The sequence below is a fragment of the Oncorhynchus keta genome, chromosome 27, assembly GCF_023373465.1.
Source record: "Oncorhynchus keta strain PuntledgeMale-10-30-2019 chromosome 27, Oket_V2, whole genome shotgun sequence".
NCBI lineage: Eukaryota > Metazoa > Chordata > Actinopteri > Salmoniformes > Salmonidae > Oncorhynchus > Oncorhynchus keta.
Window position 1 is genome coordinate 41,192,070 of NC_068447.1, and position 18,141 is coordinate 41,210,210.

The 18,141-nt window shown below is 42.1% G+C and overlaps 1 protein-coding gene across 2 annotated transcripts; it reads left to right on the forward strand.

Annotated features, from left to right (window-relative positions):
* Positions 1 to 35: 35 nt before the first annotated feature.
* Positions 36 to 17,157, forward strand: zgc:174906 (uncharacterized protein LOC571548 homolog). Of its 2 annotated transcripts, XM_035739153.2 has the most exons (5): positions 8,692 to 8,710; positions 12,976 to 13,064; positions 14,624 to 14,980; positions 15,110 to 15,190; positions 15,313 to 17,157. In XM_035739153.2, exons 3-5 carry the CDS (start codon positions 14,656 to 14,658, stop codon positions 15,603 to 15,605), a joined length of 699 nt encoding a protein of 232 aa, XP_035595046.1. In that variant the 5' UTR covers positions 8,692 to 8,710; positions 12,976 to 13,064; positions 14,624 to 14,655; the 3' UTR covers positions 15,606 to 17,157. The 2 variants fall into 2 exon arrangements, with proteins under 2 accessions (XP_035595047.1, XP_035595046.1); XM_035739154.2 differs by lacking the exons at positions 8,692 to 8,710; positions 12,976 to 13,064 and adding an exon at positions 36 to 166.
* Positions 17,158 to 18,141: the final 984 nt, after the last annotated feature.

The following is an 18,141-nucleotide window of genomic DNA, read 5'->3' on the forward strand; positions in this document are numbered from 1 at the left end:
CTCCACTGTGTGTGTGTGTGTGTGTGTGTGTGTGTGTGTGTGTGTGTGTGTGTGTGTGTGTGTGTGTGTGTGTGTGTGTGTGTGTGTGTGTGTGATCAAAAGACGAGACTTACTTCTTATCACTATATCAAACCCGTGTTATCATCCCTCTTCAACTCCTTAAAAGGTCTGTATGTTTATCTGTATTCCGGGCCATTGATTTACTTGTTTTTATTCCGCTTCGGTTTGATAAAAACATTTCTATAGAGTTTTTATATGATTTAGTTTTAGTCTTAGTGTTAGAGAATGAAAGTAGGGTTATGCATGGGAGGCTCGGAGCCATTTATGTGGTGTAGGCCTATAGCAGGAGTACTCCAGTACTATTTGAGATGGTCTGTCACACAAATGTCCTAGTTGGCAAATGTCTGGATGGATGTTGGCATTTATCGGCATAGTAACAAACCCACACCTCGCAACCTATGCGACACCAAACTGTTCACACTTCTTGTTGGCACAGAGAAAAATGTGCAGTTTCAAATCTCCTTTTCTGCAATTCTACGTTATTCCATGAGCTAGCAGAAAATGTAGCCGTTTTAAATCTAATTTCCTGCAATTCTACTATTTGTAGATCAGTGATTCTACACCTCACTTTGCTCCAGCTGATCCTCTCCAACAGACTCAATCCCTGATCATCTGAGGCTATAAAAATGGGGCAATTGTGACAGTTAAAGGGGAGAGACTATGAATTCAACCAGAGAAAAAAATATCGAACAAAAGAGCATGTCAAAACCCCACTGGGACACTCTTTGCAGACAACAATATATTCTGAAAGACCTGCAATTTAGCATCAGATTATAAACGGAAAGGCTTGATAGACAGTCATCGGAAGAAAAAAACAAAAACATAATGCTGTCTCATAATGCTTCTGCCTTAGAAGGTTGTGGAGGATATGACGAAACAGTCTCATCCTTACATAACAAGACAGTATCAATCAACAAAAATATTTCACAACGCATTCTTTTTTCTGTTCTTATTAACATATGGGTACGATTTATTTATTAAACCTTTATTTCATAACGACGGCCTAACAAATTGCTAAAGGCCTTCTGCGGGGACATGGGCTGGGATTAAAAATAAACCTAAAAAAATATAGGACAAAACACACATCACGACAAGAGAGACCCAAAGACAACAACATAGTATGGCAGCAACACATGACAATACAGCCGGGTAGCAACACAACATAACAAAACATGGTAGCAACACAACATGCATGATGATAAGCCTTTTTATATAAGAAAATGTAGAGGGGGAAATGTAGAACATTCTCAGAACAAATTGCTAGCCTATTTTCATTCGCTATAGAAATAACAACCCAGCAATTTCTCCCACTCTGTTAGACTACATTATTTGGAGAGATGTGCTTCTCTGCCTCCACAAAGCGAGCGTAAAAGCGCAGGTTCTCAGAATGATGTATATATGTATATATATATATATGTATATACATTTGAAACATTTTGGTATTTTGTGTCAGTGGATTCGTCTGTTATTATGGAGATGCTTTCTGATTTTTTTTTGACCAGACTGCGCCTCCGTTCTTCACATGTGTATTAATGAATGCACTTCATTTACGTTTTTCCATGGATAGTGAATGAAAATTGTAACTTTGTATGGAAAGAGGCTACATTTTCTTAGACAAAATGGTTATTATTCCCATATAATGTTGATAACAGACAATAAGTTAAAATGTTTGTTGATAATGTCCTTAAGATAAGCATTTCATTTGAAGTCAATCCACATGGTTGAACATTTATTTTGAACTAATTGGATAATTATGTTCGATGATCATGGTATGCACAAGTGGCAATTAATTCACACTTGATGTGAGAAGACGCTATCTTGGTCTCGAGGTAACATGATTAAAATACGGGGTAGAAAAAAAACCAAACGCACTTTCATTACCCTTTCATTACCCTTTCATTACATTTGAAAAAAAGGCTTGAAAACCACATTGTGTGTGTTTTTTTTATTCATTTGATTTTTGCCCAAAGTTTAGGAAAAAAATGTAGTTGTGTTACAGCCTGGATTAAAAGTTGATTACATATGTTTTTCTCACCCATCTACACACAATACCACATAATGACAAAGTGCAAACATGTTAAGACATTGCAAATGTATTGAAAATGAAATACAGAAATATCTCCTTTACCCCTTACACCCCTGAGTCAATACTTTGTAGAAGCACCTTTGGCAGCAATTACAGCTTTGAGTCGTCTTGGGTATGTCTATATCAGCTTTGCACATCTGGATTTGGGGATTTTCTCCCATTCTTCCTTGAAGATATTCTCAAGCTCTGCTAAGCTAGATGGGGAGCAACGGTAAACAGCAATCTTCAAGTCCTTCCACAGATTTTCAATGAGATTTAAGTCTGGACCACTCAAGGACTTTGACATTCTTGTTATGAAGTCACTCCATCGTTGCTTTGGCTGTATGCTTGGGGTCATTGTCCTGTTGGAACATAAATCTCCACCCAGTCTAAGGTCGTTCGCACTCTGAAGCAGGTTCTCATCAAGGATCTGCCTGTATTTGGCACCATTCATTTCTCCCTCTATCCATTCTGCCAAAGCGCACAAATCCCTGGGTCGCTCCTCTTTTCAGTTCGCTGCAGCAAACAGTCAAAAACTGGACGGTTTTATCTCCATCTCTTCATTCAAAGAGTCAATCATGGACACTCTTACTGACAGTTGTGGCTGCTTCGCCTGATGTATTGTTGTCTCTACCTTCTAGCCTTTGTGCTGTTGTCTGTGCCCAATAATGTTTGTAGCATGTTTTGTGCTGCTACTATGTTGTGGTGCTGTCATGTGTTGCTACCATGCTGTGTTGTCATATGTTGCTACCATGCTATGTTGTTGTCTTAGGTCTCTCTTTATGTAGTGTTGTGGTGTCTCTCTTGTCATGATGTGTGTGTGTTGTCCTATTTTTAAATTTGTTTTTATCCCAGCCCCCGTCCCCGCAGGAGACCTTTTGGTAGACCGTCATTGTAAATAATAATTTGTTCTTAACTGACTTGCCTAGTTGAATAAAGGTTTTCCCCGACCATGCTGCTGTAAACCTGCTGCCACCACCATGCTTCACGGTAGGGATGATGTTAGATGGGTGAATAGCTGTGCCTGGTTTTCATTCAGGCCAAATAGTAAAAATGTTGTTTCATCAGACCACAGAATATTTTGCCTTTGTCTTCTACATCCCCTTTTTTTAAACTCCAGGGGTGCTGTCATGTGCCTTTTTCTCAGGACTGGCTTTCATCTGGCCACTCTCCCATAAAGCCCAGATTAGTGAAGTGCTATAGAGACTGTTGTCCTTCTGGCAGGTTCTCCTATCGCTCAGCCAAGGAACTCTGTAGTTCTATCAGAGTGGTCAGTGGATTCTTGATCACCTCCATAACCAAGGTCCTTCTTGCTCAGTTTGGTCGGACGACCAGTTCAAGGCAGAGTCTGGGTTTTTCCATATTTTTGCAATTTCCCAATGATGGAGACCATTGTATTCTTGGAAACTTCCATCACTCTAGAAATAGTTTTATACCCTTCCCAGATATATACCCAGATATATGACGCTCTTATCCAGAGCGACTTATGGAGATCTACAGACAGTTCCTTGGACTTGATTGTATAGTTTCTGCTCTGACATGCACTGTCAACTATGGGACTTTATATAGACAGGTGCATTTATTTCTAAATTATTTCCAAACTATGTAATTGGCCAAAGGAGAACTCTAATATATATGCCATTTAATCAAGTTGTAGCGACATCTCAAGGATGATCAAAGGAAATTGGATGCACCTGAGCTCAGTTTGGAGTGTCATAGCAGTGGGGTGTGCATACTTACACTATATGACCAAAAGTATGGATTTCCTGAATGCATAGTGCCAACTGTAAAGTTTGGTGGGGGAGGAATAATGGTCTGGGACTGTTTTTCATGGTTCGGGCTAGGCCCCTTCGTTCCAGTGAAGGAAAATCTTAATGCTACAGCATACAATTACATTCTAGGCCATTTTTGGCAACAGTTTGGGGAAGGCCCTTTCCTGTTTCAGCATGACAATGCCCCTGTGCACAAAGCGAAGTCCATACAGAAGTGGTTTGTCGAGATCCGTGTTGAAGAACTTGACTGAAGATCTCAAGTGTTATTACATACAGCTGGGAAGAACTATTGGATATAAAAGCGATGCCAACTTACCAACATTATGACCAGGAATACGACTTTCCGGAAGTGGATTCTTTGTTCGGACCTTTACCCTGGACATGGGATCTTATCCCAGAGGCCGATCCAAAACAACGTGGTCGCCGCAGGAGAGGCAGATGGAGCTGCCTACTGAGAAGGTGAGCACACCACACACCGCTTCCGAGCATATTACTCGCCAATGTCCAATCTCTAGACAACAAGGTGGATGAAATTAGGGCACGAGTTGCCTTCCAGAGAGACATCAGAGATTGTAACATTCTCTGTTTCACGGAAACATGGCTCACTTGGGATATGTTGTCAGAGTCGGTACAGCCACCCGGTTTCTTCACGCATCGCACCGACAGAAACAAACAACTCTCTGGTAAGAAGAAGGGCAGGGGTGTATGCCTTATGATTAATGACTCATGGTGTAATCACAACAACATACAGGAACTTAAGTCCTTCTGTTCACCTGACCTAGAATTCCTTACAATCAAATGCCGACCACATTATCTACCAAGATAATTCTCTTCGATTATAGTCACAGCCGTGTATATCCCACCCAAGCAGATACCTCGATGGCCCTGGAAGAACTTCACTGGACTCCATGTAAACTGGAAACCATACATCCTGAGGCAGCATTTATTGTAGCTGGGGATTTTAACAAAGCTAATCTGAGAACAAGGCTTCCTAAATTCTATCAGCATATTGAATGCGCAACACGGGCTGGTAGCATTCTGGACCATTGCTACTCTAACTTCCACGATGCATACAAAGTCCTCCCCTACCCTCCCTTCGGCAAATCTGACCAGGACTCCATTTTGTTGCTCCCAGCCTATTACAAGCATTTCACTACGCTCGCATTAATATCTGCTAACCATGTGTATGTGACCAATACAAATGTGCTTTGATTTGACCTCAACCCAATCGAAAACCTTTGGGATGAATTGGAACGCCAACTGCGAGCCAGGCCTAATCGCCAAACATCAGTGCCCGACCTCACTAATGCTCCTGTGGCTTAATGGAAGCAAGTCCCCACAGCAATGTTCCAACATCTAGCGGGAAGCCGTCCCAGAAGAGAGGAGGGTGTTATAGCAGCAAATTAGGGACCAGCTCTATATTAATGCCCATGATTTTGGGATGAAATGTTCGATGAGCATGTGTCCGCATACTTTTGGTCATGTAGGGTATGCTCGACTGGAACTGCCAGTCAATTCTCATCAACAACAACTCAGACTGGTGACCAACTGGGTGACAGCCTAGGCCATGAACGATCATCATCCTCCATAGCCAAACAGTAAACAACAACAGTAATAGAACTCATCACTGAATTTGCTCAAATACATGTTCAAGTTGCTCCTCAAAATATGACTTCTCTTCTACTCTTTTGCAATTGGATGCAATTTTGTTAACTTACAAAAAGTATACAGGAGTAACCTAATCATTTACGAGTTAGCTAGCTGGCTTCATGAATGTCAACCAAGCAGCACTCACTTGACACGTGCTGGCTGTCAACAGTCCAGTGTGTGCAGCAACCACCCTCCACCCTGCAAGCAGCGCTACGTATCTACATTTACATTTAAGTCATTTAGCAGACGCTCTTATCCAGAGCGACTTACAAATTGGTGCATTCACCTTATGACATCCAGTGGAACAGCCACTTTACAATAGTGCATCTAAATCTTTTAGGGGGGAGAAGGATTACTTATCCTATCCTAGGTATTCCTTAAAGAGGTGGGGTTTCAGGTGTCTCCGGAAGGTGGTGATTGACTCCGCTGTCCTGGCGTCGTGAGGGAGTTTGTTCCACCATTGGGGGGCCAGGGCAGCGAACAGTTTTGACTGGGCTGAGCGGGAACTGTACTTCCTCAGTGGTAGGGAGGCGAGCAGGCCAGAGGTGGATGAACGCAGTGCCCTTGTTTGGGTGTAGGGCCTGATCAGAGCCTGGAGGTACTGAGGTGCCGTTCCCCTCACAGCTCCGTAGGCAAGCATGCCATGCATGTCAGCACCGGCGAAGAAGTGTCATGAGAATTTTCAATCCCAATGATAATAACTATCAATCAATCAAGCTTTGACCAATCCCCGAGGTTTGTAAGACCATGGGTTTAATAATAATTAGTCAAAGACTCAGCTTATGCAAAACGATAGCACAGTTTATTCAGAGAAGGTGAAGAATACAAAAACATACATTTTATAGCTGCGCACATATGCACATACATACACACAAACAGTAGGTGAGATTGATCCTTCTCCATAGTTCTCACCACTGTGTATCACTACCCAGCCGACAGTTCCATTCCCCCGAGATTAGGGAGACCTTGAGAAGAACTTCCTGTCCTCTCCCAAGTCTCTCAGAGGCCTAGCCAGGTTGGCTCAAACACAGTTTTAATTATTCTTCAGTATTTTACGAGGCACACACAAGTTCAAATCCTAAGCTACGCCTTGCTCAGACAGTCTGTGTTTTTCCACTATACAGATACCTTGTTTAAACCTAATTCCGACTAAAACTACATACATCATCAGATTATAATTTTATGATTCTAATCAATTTCATACAGTTATAAGGTTTCAGAGTGGAATTATTTTATCATTATCTTTCAGCATATACATTATTCTATTGGATTCCTGTTCATACAGAAGTTAATGGAAATAATATGGTAGTTATAATAGCAACAACAACAAAAAGCAGTGGAAAATAATATTGTGGATATAGAGCCTGAATATATTGATAAGTCACCTTGTCTTAGAGAGATTTACGTGGTAATCAAAACGTCACACCAGGGTAATCCTACATGAAACACAGCCCTTATTTGAAGTGTTTCTAAAAATCCCCCATTGGAAAAAATGTATTGTAGAAAAATGATTGGAATTTTTTGGACAGCTAAGTTTTATGGGTATTATGACTCACGGTGTGGCACTCTATACAGGTGCAGTTGGGTAGAGGGGAAATGAAAACAGATTCTGAAAAATGGGTTAGATTGTTGGCAGAGACAATGGGATAAAAGTAGTAAGGGCAGACATTTTGATAGTACAAGGAAATCTGAATGGGATAGAGTGTCATGAAATGGAAACAGAAGGGAGGAAGTTATGTTGTGTAGGATGGGATTAGGGTATACGGGAATGGGATTGAATTCCTCTTTGAAATTGATAGGGTACCATGGTACTGGAATGTGTAATGGCTGTATGGTAGAGGAAACGGTTGAACATGTATTATTATTCTGTGAAATGTATGATGCAGAAAGGGAGAGGCTGTTTGATAGGGTCAGAGAGGTCGGAAGGGAATGGGGATTGGGTGGTATTTTGGGAATAGTGAGGTTTGTGGGGAATTTTTGCATTTTGTTCGAAATCACAGGAAGCTACTGGGGGGAGGACGGCTCATAATAATAGCTGGAATGGAGATAATGGCATGGCATCAAATTGTTGTATTTGTCATCAACCTCCTGTGTTTGAAATTCAGGGTTAATTAAGAGAATATTGTGGTATAGACAGTTGGTGACCGGCCTCACACTCCAGTACAGTAGGTGGCGGTGTATGCACCTGTCAGTTGGTTGTGATCCACCAATAAAAACTCAAAGAAGACGAGCATAGTACATTTGGAAGAGGGGAAGGAATGTCTCTCGTGTGATCAAATCTATTCAACAAGCTATAATGGATGCTGAAAGATGATCGATTGACTGGGGGTTTTAAATTGTCGGTGGCGAAGTCTTGTTGTATGTTCTTCTCGAAGAAGGTTGCTGATTTGTGATAATATACAGTCGTTTCCGTATGGACAGCCTATGAGGAGGGTTTCTAAGTATAAATGTTTGGGTCTATGATTCAATGAGAGATATACATGGAAAGATCATGTCATAAATGTTGAAACCAAGTGTAAGAAGGTGGTGAATCTTATGCGCTCGGTCTCTGGTTATGAAGGGGGTGCTGACAGACAATCGTTGATGGATATTTATAGAGCTCTGATCAGGATGACAATTGATTACGAGTGTATAGTTTATGGAACAGCGGTGACAACTTGGCTTCAGAGGCTGGACAGAATCCAGTATACAGCTTTAAGGATGTGTATTGGTGCATTTAAATTAACATCTGTACATTTCTTAGGAGTGAAGGAAGGTGAGGTGCTTTTGGATATACGGCTTAGCAAATTGTCATTCGCTTATTGGGTTAGGTTGAAAGGCTGTGAGGTTGAGAATCCCACTGCTACTGCTCTAGACGACTGTTGGGAATATACTAGCAGGCAAGGCCGTGGTTTTGGTTGGACAGTTGGAAGCTTGTTGATGAGAGGGGTTGGATATTGGCCCGTCTGTGTTGATAGGGGATGTTCCTCCATGGTTACTCCCAGATCCTGTTGTTAATCTAACCTTGGTAGGTATAAGGAAAGATTGGTCAGACGTTAGTGATGTAGGGAAACTGGTCGAAGTTTTATGCTTTTTCCCCCACTTTTCACAGATGGATCCAATAACCCCGATAGTGGACACACAGGAGCAGGCGTTTACATTCCTGAATTTGATGTGCAGATATGTAGGTGAAATAAAAATGTAGAAGACTAACAGATGGACTGTCCGTATACGCAGTTGAAGTGTTTCACGACACTAGTTGCCCTCCAGTGGGTACAACCTGTTAGAATTATAATATGCTCAGATTCTCTGTCTGTATTGAGTTGTTTATCATCTTGTAAATCTAATCGGAGTGACCTACTATTGGAGGTATGAATGTTATGGAAAATTGAAAGACTGGGTGTAGTAGTGAGAATTTTTTGAGTCCCAGCACATTTGGGTGTGGAAGGGAATGAAATTGTAGACCAGTTAGCCAAAAGAGCTTTGAAATAAAGATACAATTTATATTAATGTTCCACTGGGTTGAGGTGAGTCCAAATGTAAGATCAGATACATTTTGATAGATGTGTGGCAGAAGAGATGGGACTCTGAGCCCAAGGGCCAGCATTTATATGCCCTCCAAAGAAAGGTCGGTGGACCAAGATTCAAAGGTCAGATTAGGAAGAAAGAGGTGGTGTTTGCTCGATTGTGCTTGGGACATTGAACTCGTCATTACATCTGGTTGGCAGCATGTGAATGGTTTGTGTCTGAAGTGTATGGTCGATGAAACGGTGGAGAATGTGTCACTATATTGTTGTAAGTATGTTGAAGAGAGGGAAAGATTGAAGTTTAGGGTCATTGGGGTTGGACGGGGTGGGGGGGGTGGAGGGGATTTGAGGGATAGGGGAGGGTCAATTAGAGGTTAGTAGGGCTCTTTTTTTTAAACTTTCAGAAGTACTGAGTTAGGTAGGAGGATTTAGAAATGTTATAAACCGTGATTGACCACACACTCCAGCACAGTAGGTGGCGGCATGCTTCTTTAACGTTTGTTTGCAGACCGCCATTATATCATAGAATAAGAAGATTATAGTAGTCACTACATGGGGTCTTCTGGTGGTCCAAACACTTAAAAGACACACCCTCATCCACTTACAGGGAATTCCTGTTGCCATCTTGGAGGGCGGTCCAAATGATGAGCCAAGCAAGGGAAGTTTGCAACGTAAGCCCCTCAGCCCTCGTTTTTAGTCGGCTGGGTAGAGTGAAGTCTGTTAGGATCACAAGAGGCAGGCTGGCTTAGATTTTTTTGTGCTCCTGAGGATCAGAAGAAATGTGTGTTGCGTCTCACCCGATTTGATGTTTGAAGTGTTGTGTGTATCTCTTAGGAACAGAGCAGCCCTCAAGGGGGTTATATCTGGCGTCTCGTGGGAAGTAGATGTTGAAGAGATTAAAAATATTATTGGAGTGATTGATTCACGTCGGATTAATTGTGTGGTGAATGAAGAAAAGAAAAAGTTGTCTGTTCTTTTGTTTTTTGATATGTAGTCTCTCCCTAATCAAGTGCAGTTAGGGTATATTAACTACAGTGTCAGAGCATTAGTCCCAAGACCAATGCAGTGTGATCTTTGTAAAGCTTTTGGTCATGTGTCAAGTGTTTGCAAAGGGAGAAGCTGGGATATCCAAGTTGTGGAAAATATCATATTATGTGTTATTAAAGTGATTAAAATGTGACGTGTTGCAATTGTGGTGGGAACCATGAAGCCACATCTTTCAAATGCCTGCAACTGTTCAGGGAAGTCAGGAACCAATACACGCAGTCAATGCTAAGGCCAGCTTCTTCAGGGAGAAATGTGCATCCTGTAGCTCCAACTCCAAAAAGTTCTGGGACACTGTGAAGTCCATGGAGAACAAGAGCGCCTCCTCCCAGCTGCCCACTGCACTGAGGCTAGGTAACACGGTCACTACCGATAAATCCATGATTATCGAAAACTTCAACAAGCATTTCTCAATGGCTGGCCATGCCTTCCGCCTGGCTACTCCAACCTCGGCCAACAGCTCCGCCCCCCGCGCAGCTACTCGCCCAAGCCTCTCCAGGTTCTCCTTTACCCAAATCCAGATAGCAGATGTTCTGAAAGAGCTGCAAACCCTGGACCTGTACAAATCAGCTGGGCTTGACAATCTGGACCCTCTATTTCTGAAACTATCCGCCGCAATTGTCGCAACCCCTATTACCAGCCTGTTCAACCTCTCTTTCATATCGTCTGAGATCCCCAAGGATTGGAAAGCTGCCGCCGTCATCCCCGTCTTCAAAGGGGGAGACACCCTGGACCCAAACTGTTACAGACGTATATCCATCCTGCCCTGCCTTTCTAAGGTCTTCGAAAGCAAAGTCAACAAACAGGTCACTGACCATCTTGAATCCCACCGTACCTTCTCCTCTGTGCAATCTGGTTTCCGAGCCGGTCACGGGTGCACCTCCGCCACGCTCAAGGTACTAAAAGATATCATAACCGCCATCGATAAAAGACAGTACTGTGCAGCCGTCTTCATCGACCTTGCCAAGGCTTTCGACTCTGTCAATCACCATATTCTTATCGGCAGACTCAGTAGCCTCGGTTTTTCGGATGACTGCCTTGCCTGGTTCACCAACTACTTTGCAGACAGAGTTCAGTGTGTCAAATCGGAGGGCATGCTGTCCGGTCCTCTGGCAGTCTCTATGGGGGTGCCACAGGGTTCAATCCTCTGGCCGACTCTTTTCTCTGTATATATCAATGTTGCTCTTGCTGCGGGCGATTCCTTGATCCACCTCTACGCAGACGACACCATTCTATATACATCCGGCTCGTCCTTGGACACTGTGCTATCTAACCTCCAAACGAGCTTCAATGCCATACAACACTCCTTCCGTGGCCTCCAACTGCTCTTAAACGCTAGTAAAACCAAATGCATGCTTTTCAACCGTTCGCTGCCTGCACCCACACGCCTGACCAGCATCACCACCCTGGATGGTTCCGACCTTGAATATGTGGACATCTATAAGTACCTAGGTGTCTGGCTAGACTGTAAACTCTCCTTCCAGACTCATATCAAACATCTCCAATCGAAAATCAAATCTAGAGTCGGCTTTCTATTCCGCAACAAAGCCTCCTTCACTCACGCCGCCAAACTTACCCTAGTAAAACTGACTATCCTACCGATCCTCGACTTCGGCGATGTCATCTACAAAATAGCTTCCAATACTCTACTCAGCAAACTGGATGCAGTTTATCACAGTGCCATCCGTTTTGTCACTAAAGCACCTTATACCACCCACCACTGCGACCTGTATGCTCTAGTCGGCTGGCCCTCGCTACATATTCATCGCCAGGCCCACTGGCTCCAGGTCATCTACAAGTCCATGCTAGGTAAAGCTCCGCCTTATCTCAGTTCACTGGTCACGATGGCAGCACCCATCCGTAGCACGCGCTCCAGCAGGTGTATCTCGCTGATCATCCCTAAAGCCAACACCTAATTTGGCCGCCTTTCGTTCCAGTTCTCTGCTGCCTGTGACTGGAACGAATTGCAAAAATCGCTGAAGTTGGAGACTTTTATCTCCCTCACCAACTTCAAACATCTGCTATCTGAGCGGCTAACCGATCGCGGCAGCTGTACATAGTCTATCGGTAAATTGCCCACCTCATCCCCATACTGTTTTTATTGATTTACTTTTCTGCTCTTTTGCACACCAATATCTCTACCTGCACATGACCATCTGATCATTTATCACTCCAGTGTTAATCTGCAAAATTGTAATTATTCGCCTACCTCCTCATGCCTTTTGCACACAATGTATATAGACTCCCCTTTTTTTCTACTGTGTTATTGACTTGTTAATTGTTTACTTCATGTGTAACTCTGTGTTGTCTGTTCACACTGCTATGCTTTATCTTGGCCAGGTCGCAGTTGCAAATGAGAACTTGTTCTCAACTAGCCTACCTGGTTAAATAAAGGTGAAATAAAAAATAAATTTAAAAAATGAAAGAGAATGAGGTGGCCAAAGTCAGGGCTATTCAGAGCATATCGTATGCTGTTAAAAGGGTTGAGGGTGTGAATGGGGCACTTGAAGAGTCCATGGTGGTAGATAGGCCTTCACTGCAGGGGTTTCCTTTCACCAGCAGGATCCTGACATTTAAAAAGTTAAGGTGGATTTTGTGGCCTTTATAGCTATGGTGATAAATGGTACTGCAAAGGTGGCGAGAAGGTCCAGGAAGATAGAAATCATTGTGGAAGCGGCAGAGCGGTTGCAGGGGCTGAAAGTTACATGGAATAGTGTCACACGGCCCTAGAGCCTGAGAAGGGAGATATGGAGAATTGAAGGAAGAAGTAGGAGTTTTGTTTTGTTAATGTACTATTTTTATTTGCGTGGATGAGGTTAGTTTCCCTATCACGTATATGGGTTTTCTTTTTACCTTATTTTGGTTTCAACCCGTCCAGTTGGTGGCGACAATAGACCCTTTTGGGTTGTAGCCCGCCATCAAACCCACAGAAGAAGAAGAGGCTTCTGGTGTTTTCAAACGTTTCTGGTAAGAAGTTGCATACAATTTTATCATGATAAAATAAAACGTTAAGCAAATGATGTTTTGGTTCTGTGCGTTAAAAATGCATTTAGCTCGAGTTAAAGATAGTGGGGCAACTTCCTGCTTACAGACATCAACAAAACTCTTCATTATTTAGATATGGGCATTTCGAGTATTTTCGATGAGTAACGTTACCCGACTAGACGCATTCAAATGTTACTCAGAACATGGACATTTCTGACTTGCCAGCTGGTTGTAGTTATACAAGTGCACTGTTCAAGCAGTTACCAAGTTGGATATTTCCGAGTTTCCTAGTTCTGACTTGCACCTGCACCCAAATAATAGCCCACAATTACACAGAACAATGTGTGTAATTGCGGGCTAATTTTTGGGCGCGGAAGTAATTTGGGAGCTGAAATCAGTAAATGCTTGAAAATCTAACTCGATCCATGAAAAAAGTGTCATCTTAATTTAAAGCCAAAAAAGTAGGCTACCATTATCATATCGTCACGTTCAAATGTTTACCTGGCCAAATTAGCAGTATGCAAATCAGGCAACCAAACGCACCATAGTTAACAACTTCAAATAACATTTTAATTGTCACATGCTTCGTAAACAACAAACAGTGAAACGCGTACGCGTACTTACCTTCCCAACAATGCAGGGGAAAAAGTGAAAGTAGAAACATGATAACACAGGAATAAATATACTTAACAGAAATATAAACAATTAAAACGATTTTACTGAGTTCATATAAAGAAATCAGTCAATTTAAATATGTTCTGCCTTAATCTATGGATTTCACATGACGGCATGGATGTGGGCCTGGGAGGGCAGAACATTGGGGAACCAGGCCCAGCCAATTAGAATGTGTTTTTCACAACACAAGGTATTTATTACAGACAGAAATACTCCTCAATTTTGTCAGCTGTTCGTGTGGCTGGTCTAAGATGATCCCGCAGGTCAAGAAGTTGGATGTGGAGGTCCTGGGCTGGCGTGATTACATGTGGTCTGTGGTTGCGAGGCCGGTTGGACGTACTGCCTAATTCTCTAAAACAATGCAGGCGGTTTATGGTAGAGAATTGAACATTCAATTCTCTGGCAGCAGTTCTGGTGGACATTCCTGTAGTCAGTATGCCAATTGCACGCGACCTCAACTTCAGACATTGTGTTGTGACACAACTGCACATTTTAGTGGCCTTTTATTGTCCCCAGCACCTGTGTGATGATCATGCTGTTTAATCAGCTTCTTGATATGCCACACCTGTTATGTGGATGAATTATTTTGGTAATGGAGAAATGCTCCCTCACAGGGATGTAAACACGTGTCATTTCTGTCCGCTTTTATTTCAGTTCATGAAACATGTTGTTGCGTTTATATTTTTGTTCAGTATAATAACACAAGTAATGAAGACACAATCTCTAAGTATTTAACTTTGACTATAAGTTTCCAATTTAATTCAATCAAACTATAGTCCTACATTCGATGAGAATGAATGCCAGTTTGCATAACAGCTTTCATTTGCAGATTTAATGACAGCTACTGTAATGCACCATTTTCTCAGGTCCAGCGATAGAAGGGGATAGCTAGCTGATCATGGCTGAAGAAGAACCCCTAGGTGGCGCCCAGCAGGTACTGTGTCGTCTGAAGCCCAAGTTGATCGATACTCTAAGTGCAGACCCTGCCTTTGTGCTGCAGCATGCAGACTCCCTCAGCCTACTGGCCCGGCATGAGTACAAGCAGGTCAAAGCCCTCACTGACCCATCAAAACAGGCCCAGGACCTTCTGGACCATGTGATCAACAAAGGACCCACTGCTGCAGAGCAGCTTCTGCAGCTCCTGACGGGCAAAGAAATGCAGGATACGTTTCCCAACCTTCTGTTCCTCAAGGAACTGCCAGTGAATGATCAAAGAGCTGCAGGTGAAGAACAGATCTCTTTACTCTCACCCTGTCTGGCGAAAAACAAATGGTGTCGCCCCTCTATATTACCATATTTACTGTACTGAAAAATGATGCCATTTTTAAATAATGTTTTTTTTGTTTTTCTAGGGGGAAATGAAGTTACAAGAAAGAGAGGACAAACATTTGAGTCCGAAGAGAACCTACCCGCTAAACAGACATGCAAGGATGGTGAGTTGACCCTCTTGAAACAAGGGAATATAGGGTATAATTGAACTCAAAACGTTATAATGTTGACTGTCTAGTGACAGTCTGTCTGGTGTTTCGTTTTGGACCCTTCTGTTGCTGAGCAGGCTCTAAAATGGTGGTGGAGAAGGATCTGATGCGTGTGGCTCGAAATATCGGTCGCTCCTGGAGGGCAATTGGTACAGGGGCCCTAGACATTCCCTCTGTCAAGCTGGATCAGATCCTGGAGGACTATCCACACAGCCATGTGGACCGTGTGTTTGCCATGCTGCGCTACTGGAGCACACTGAAACGGCAGGAGGCCACGGCGGCCAATCTCCACTCCCTGCTCAGCCAGGACGACTGGGCCCTGCCGCCAGACAGCATAGACTTTCTCCTGGACCCCATCTTAGCCCCGTAGCAGTCTGGCCTTACTACTAACCCTTAGCTACTATTGCATAATTTCCACTGCAGGGATTTACCACGGTGCTTGGCCTCAGACTTTAGTGTTCCATGGTTGAGGTTTAGTGGGAAACGGTTGTTATCGGTGGGATGTAAAACCCAGGTCTTCTGCATGGTAACGCAACGTCTTTACCATTATACCAGGAGGAAATCCTCATGGTCAGACTGGGTGACAATTTGTCTTACTTTTATTTTTTTTACCAGGTCAGCTTCTTTTTTTTTTTTTTTACAAATATCTTTTATACTTTTGTTTTGCATCATCTCTTGTTTTGTTGCTTATTTCTTTGTAAAAAAATATATATATACACTACCATTCAAAAGTTTGGGGTCACTCAGAAATGTCCTTGTTTTTGAAAGAAAAGCAATTATTTTGTCCATTTGTCCAGAAATACAGTGTAGACATTGTTAAGGTTGTAAATTACTATTGTAGCTGGAAACGGCAGATTTCTTTATGGAATATCTACATGGGCGTACAGACGCCCTTTATCAGCAACCATCACTCCTGTGGTCCAATGGCACGTTGTGTTAGCTAATCCAAGTTTATCATTTTAAAAGGCTAATTGATCATTAGAAAACCCTTTTGCAATTATGTTAGCACAGCTGGAAACTGTTGTTCTGATTAAAGAAGCAATAAAACTGTCCTTTAGACTAGTTGAGTACCTGGAGCATCAGTTTAATACTTTTTTGCTGATTCCATGTGTTATTTGCATGTTCAAAATAGATTACATGATATATTCCACTATGTGTACTGATGACCTTTGTGATTTCATGTAGTTATTGTTTCACTCTGGTCAGGTAATTTTACTCACCCTTGAACCATAAACCTAGTAATGAAATGGTCAAGCTCAACACTGAATTTTCATGCATGGTAAGAATATGGACTTTGTACTGTAGACTTCATTCTTAAGGGTCTGGTGCTATCTATGTGGTGTTCATTGTGAACAAAATTTCAGTTTCTGAGATTTGCACCGATGACCATTTACGACATAGACCTACTGTGTTATATATCCAGTTCCAAGGTATGTTTGAAATGTTTTGTACAACTTAATCTTATGGTTTGTTCTGTAACCATTTTAACAGCCACAGTCTAAGATGTTTATTGCCATAGGAGATTTATTCAAATGAATCCTGTTGCTCTCTGGAAATCGTTTTCTTCGAGTACGTTACTACAGAGTACAGATGTATAAATCAAGTGCTATTTGCATATTAAATTGTCATGGGATGCATTTGCTCAATTGTTTACCAATATTTTATGTTATGCACATTTACAGACAGGCTTTTTAAGCCATGCGTCAACTAGTGAGATTCTGGAACCTGGCATGGCGTTCCTCTCGCAATAGCTGGAGGAATCTGAGTGTTTGGGAGCGAGGTGATATGGAATGTTTGTGTTTGATGGGGGCGAGGGTGTACATCCGTATTGTGCAGGATTTTCAACCTGTGACTCGATATCTACGATACACTGATGTTTCCTTCGGAACATTTTGATGTAAAATAAAAAATAATGACCAGTAGTGCAAAAACCGTTTTGATTTCAATTATTGAGTGTTTGGTTTCAATTCGTGTGTGCGTGTGTATTTTAGCGTCATACTGTCGTCTGATTGCCACGTCACTATTCAACTCTCATCATCTTCCTTCATTAGACTATGGGATAACTAACATAACCTTCCCCCAATGATCGGCTGTGCCTGAATGAACCACTTCTGGACCACAGAGAGGGCCAGCACTTCCTAACCCGGGCTTTTAAAGTCCTCATGGAGGAGGTGCTGTGTAAGGGCACAGACATCAATGAGAAGGTCTCACATCCTATCTTCACCTTATATAAGTTATCTGTCTAACAACGACCATCTGCACTGATAGTTCATGGCAACGCAGTCACTTTAGAATGACTCCGTCTGTTGAAAGATGATTCTGTCTAAACTGTAACCTCCCTGCATTGTGTCCATTTGAAATCAATCCCTTTTTGACAGCATCCTTTCTGATTTAAAAAATAACTTTCCATACATGTTTGCCCTTGGGTGAAGTGGTCAGAAAGTGACTTTTTGGACCTGAATGCCAAAACATAAAGATGATCAAAGTTGACCGAATTTGCATACCCTATCATACCATGAGACATCCATGTCTTCATCACTGGAAAAGAGAAATGGTTGAGTTTGAGATCATTTAAAAGCTTACAGTGTTGTCAAACAATTGTATTATTTCTTCAAATGTTTTGTTTTTGAATAAAAACATGATTTAATTTCAATGGTGTACCAGCTAAATTACAGTGGTCTGAATTACAGGTCTATTCTATGAACTATATTTATATTATTTCAATTACACCCACCTTGTATTCAAGAGCATGTTGTGTCTCAACCGATGGCGGGACACAACACAAACACCTTAGATTATGTAAAATAGGTTCTTGAGTTTACACGTTTTTAGATGATTGACATTAAAGGTTAAAGTTTCTATTAAAAAACTTTTTCCCAGAAATTATAAAATAGTTTGGAAAAAAT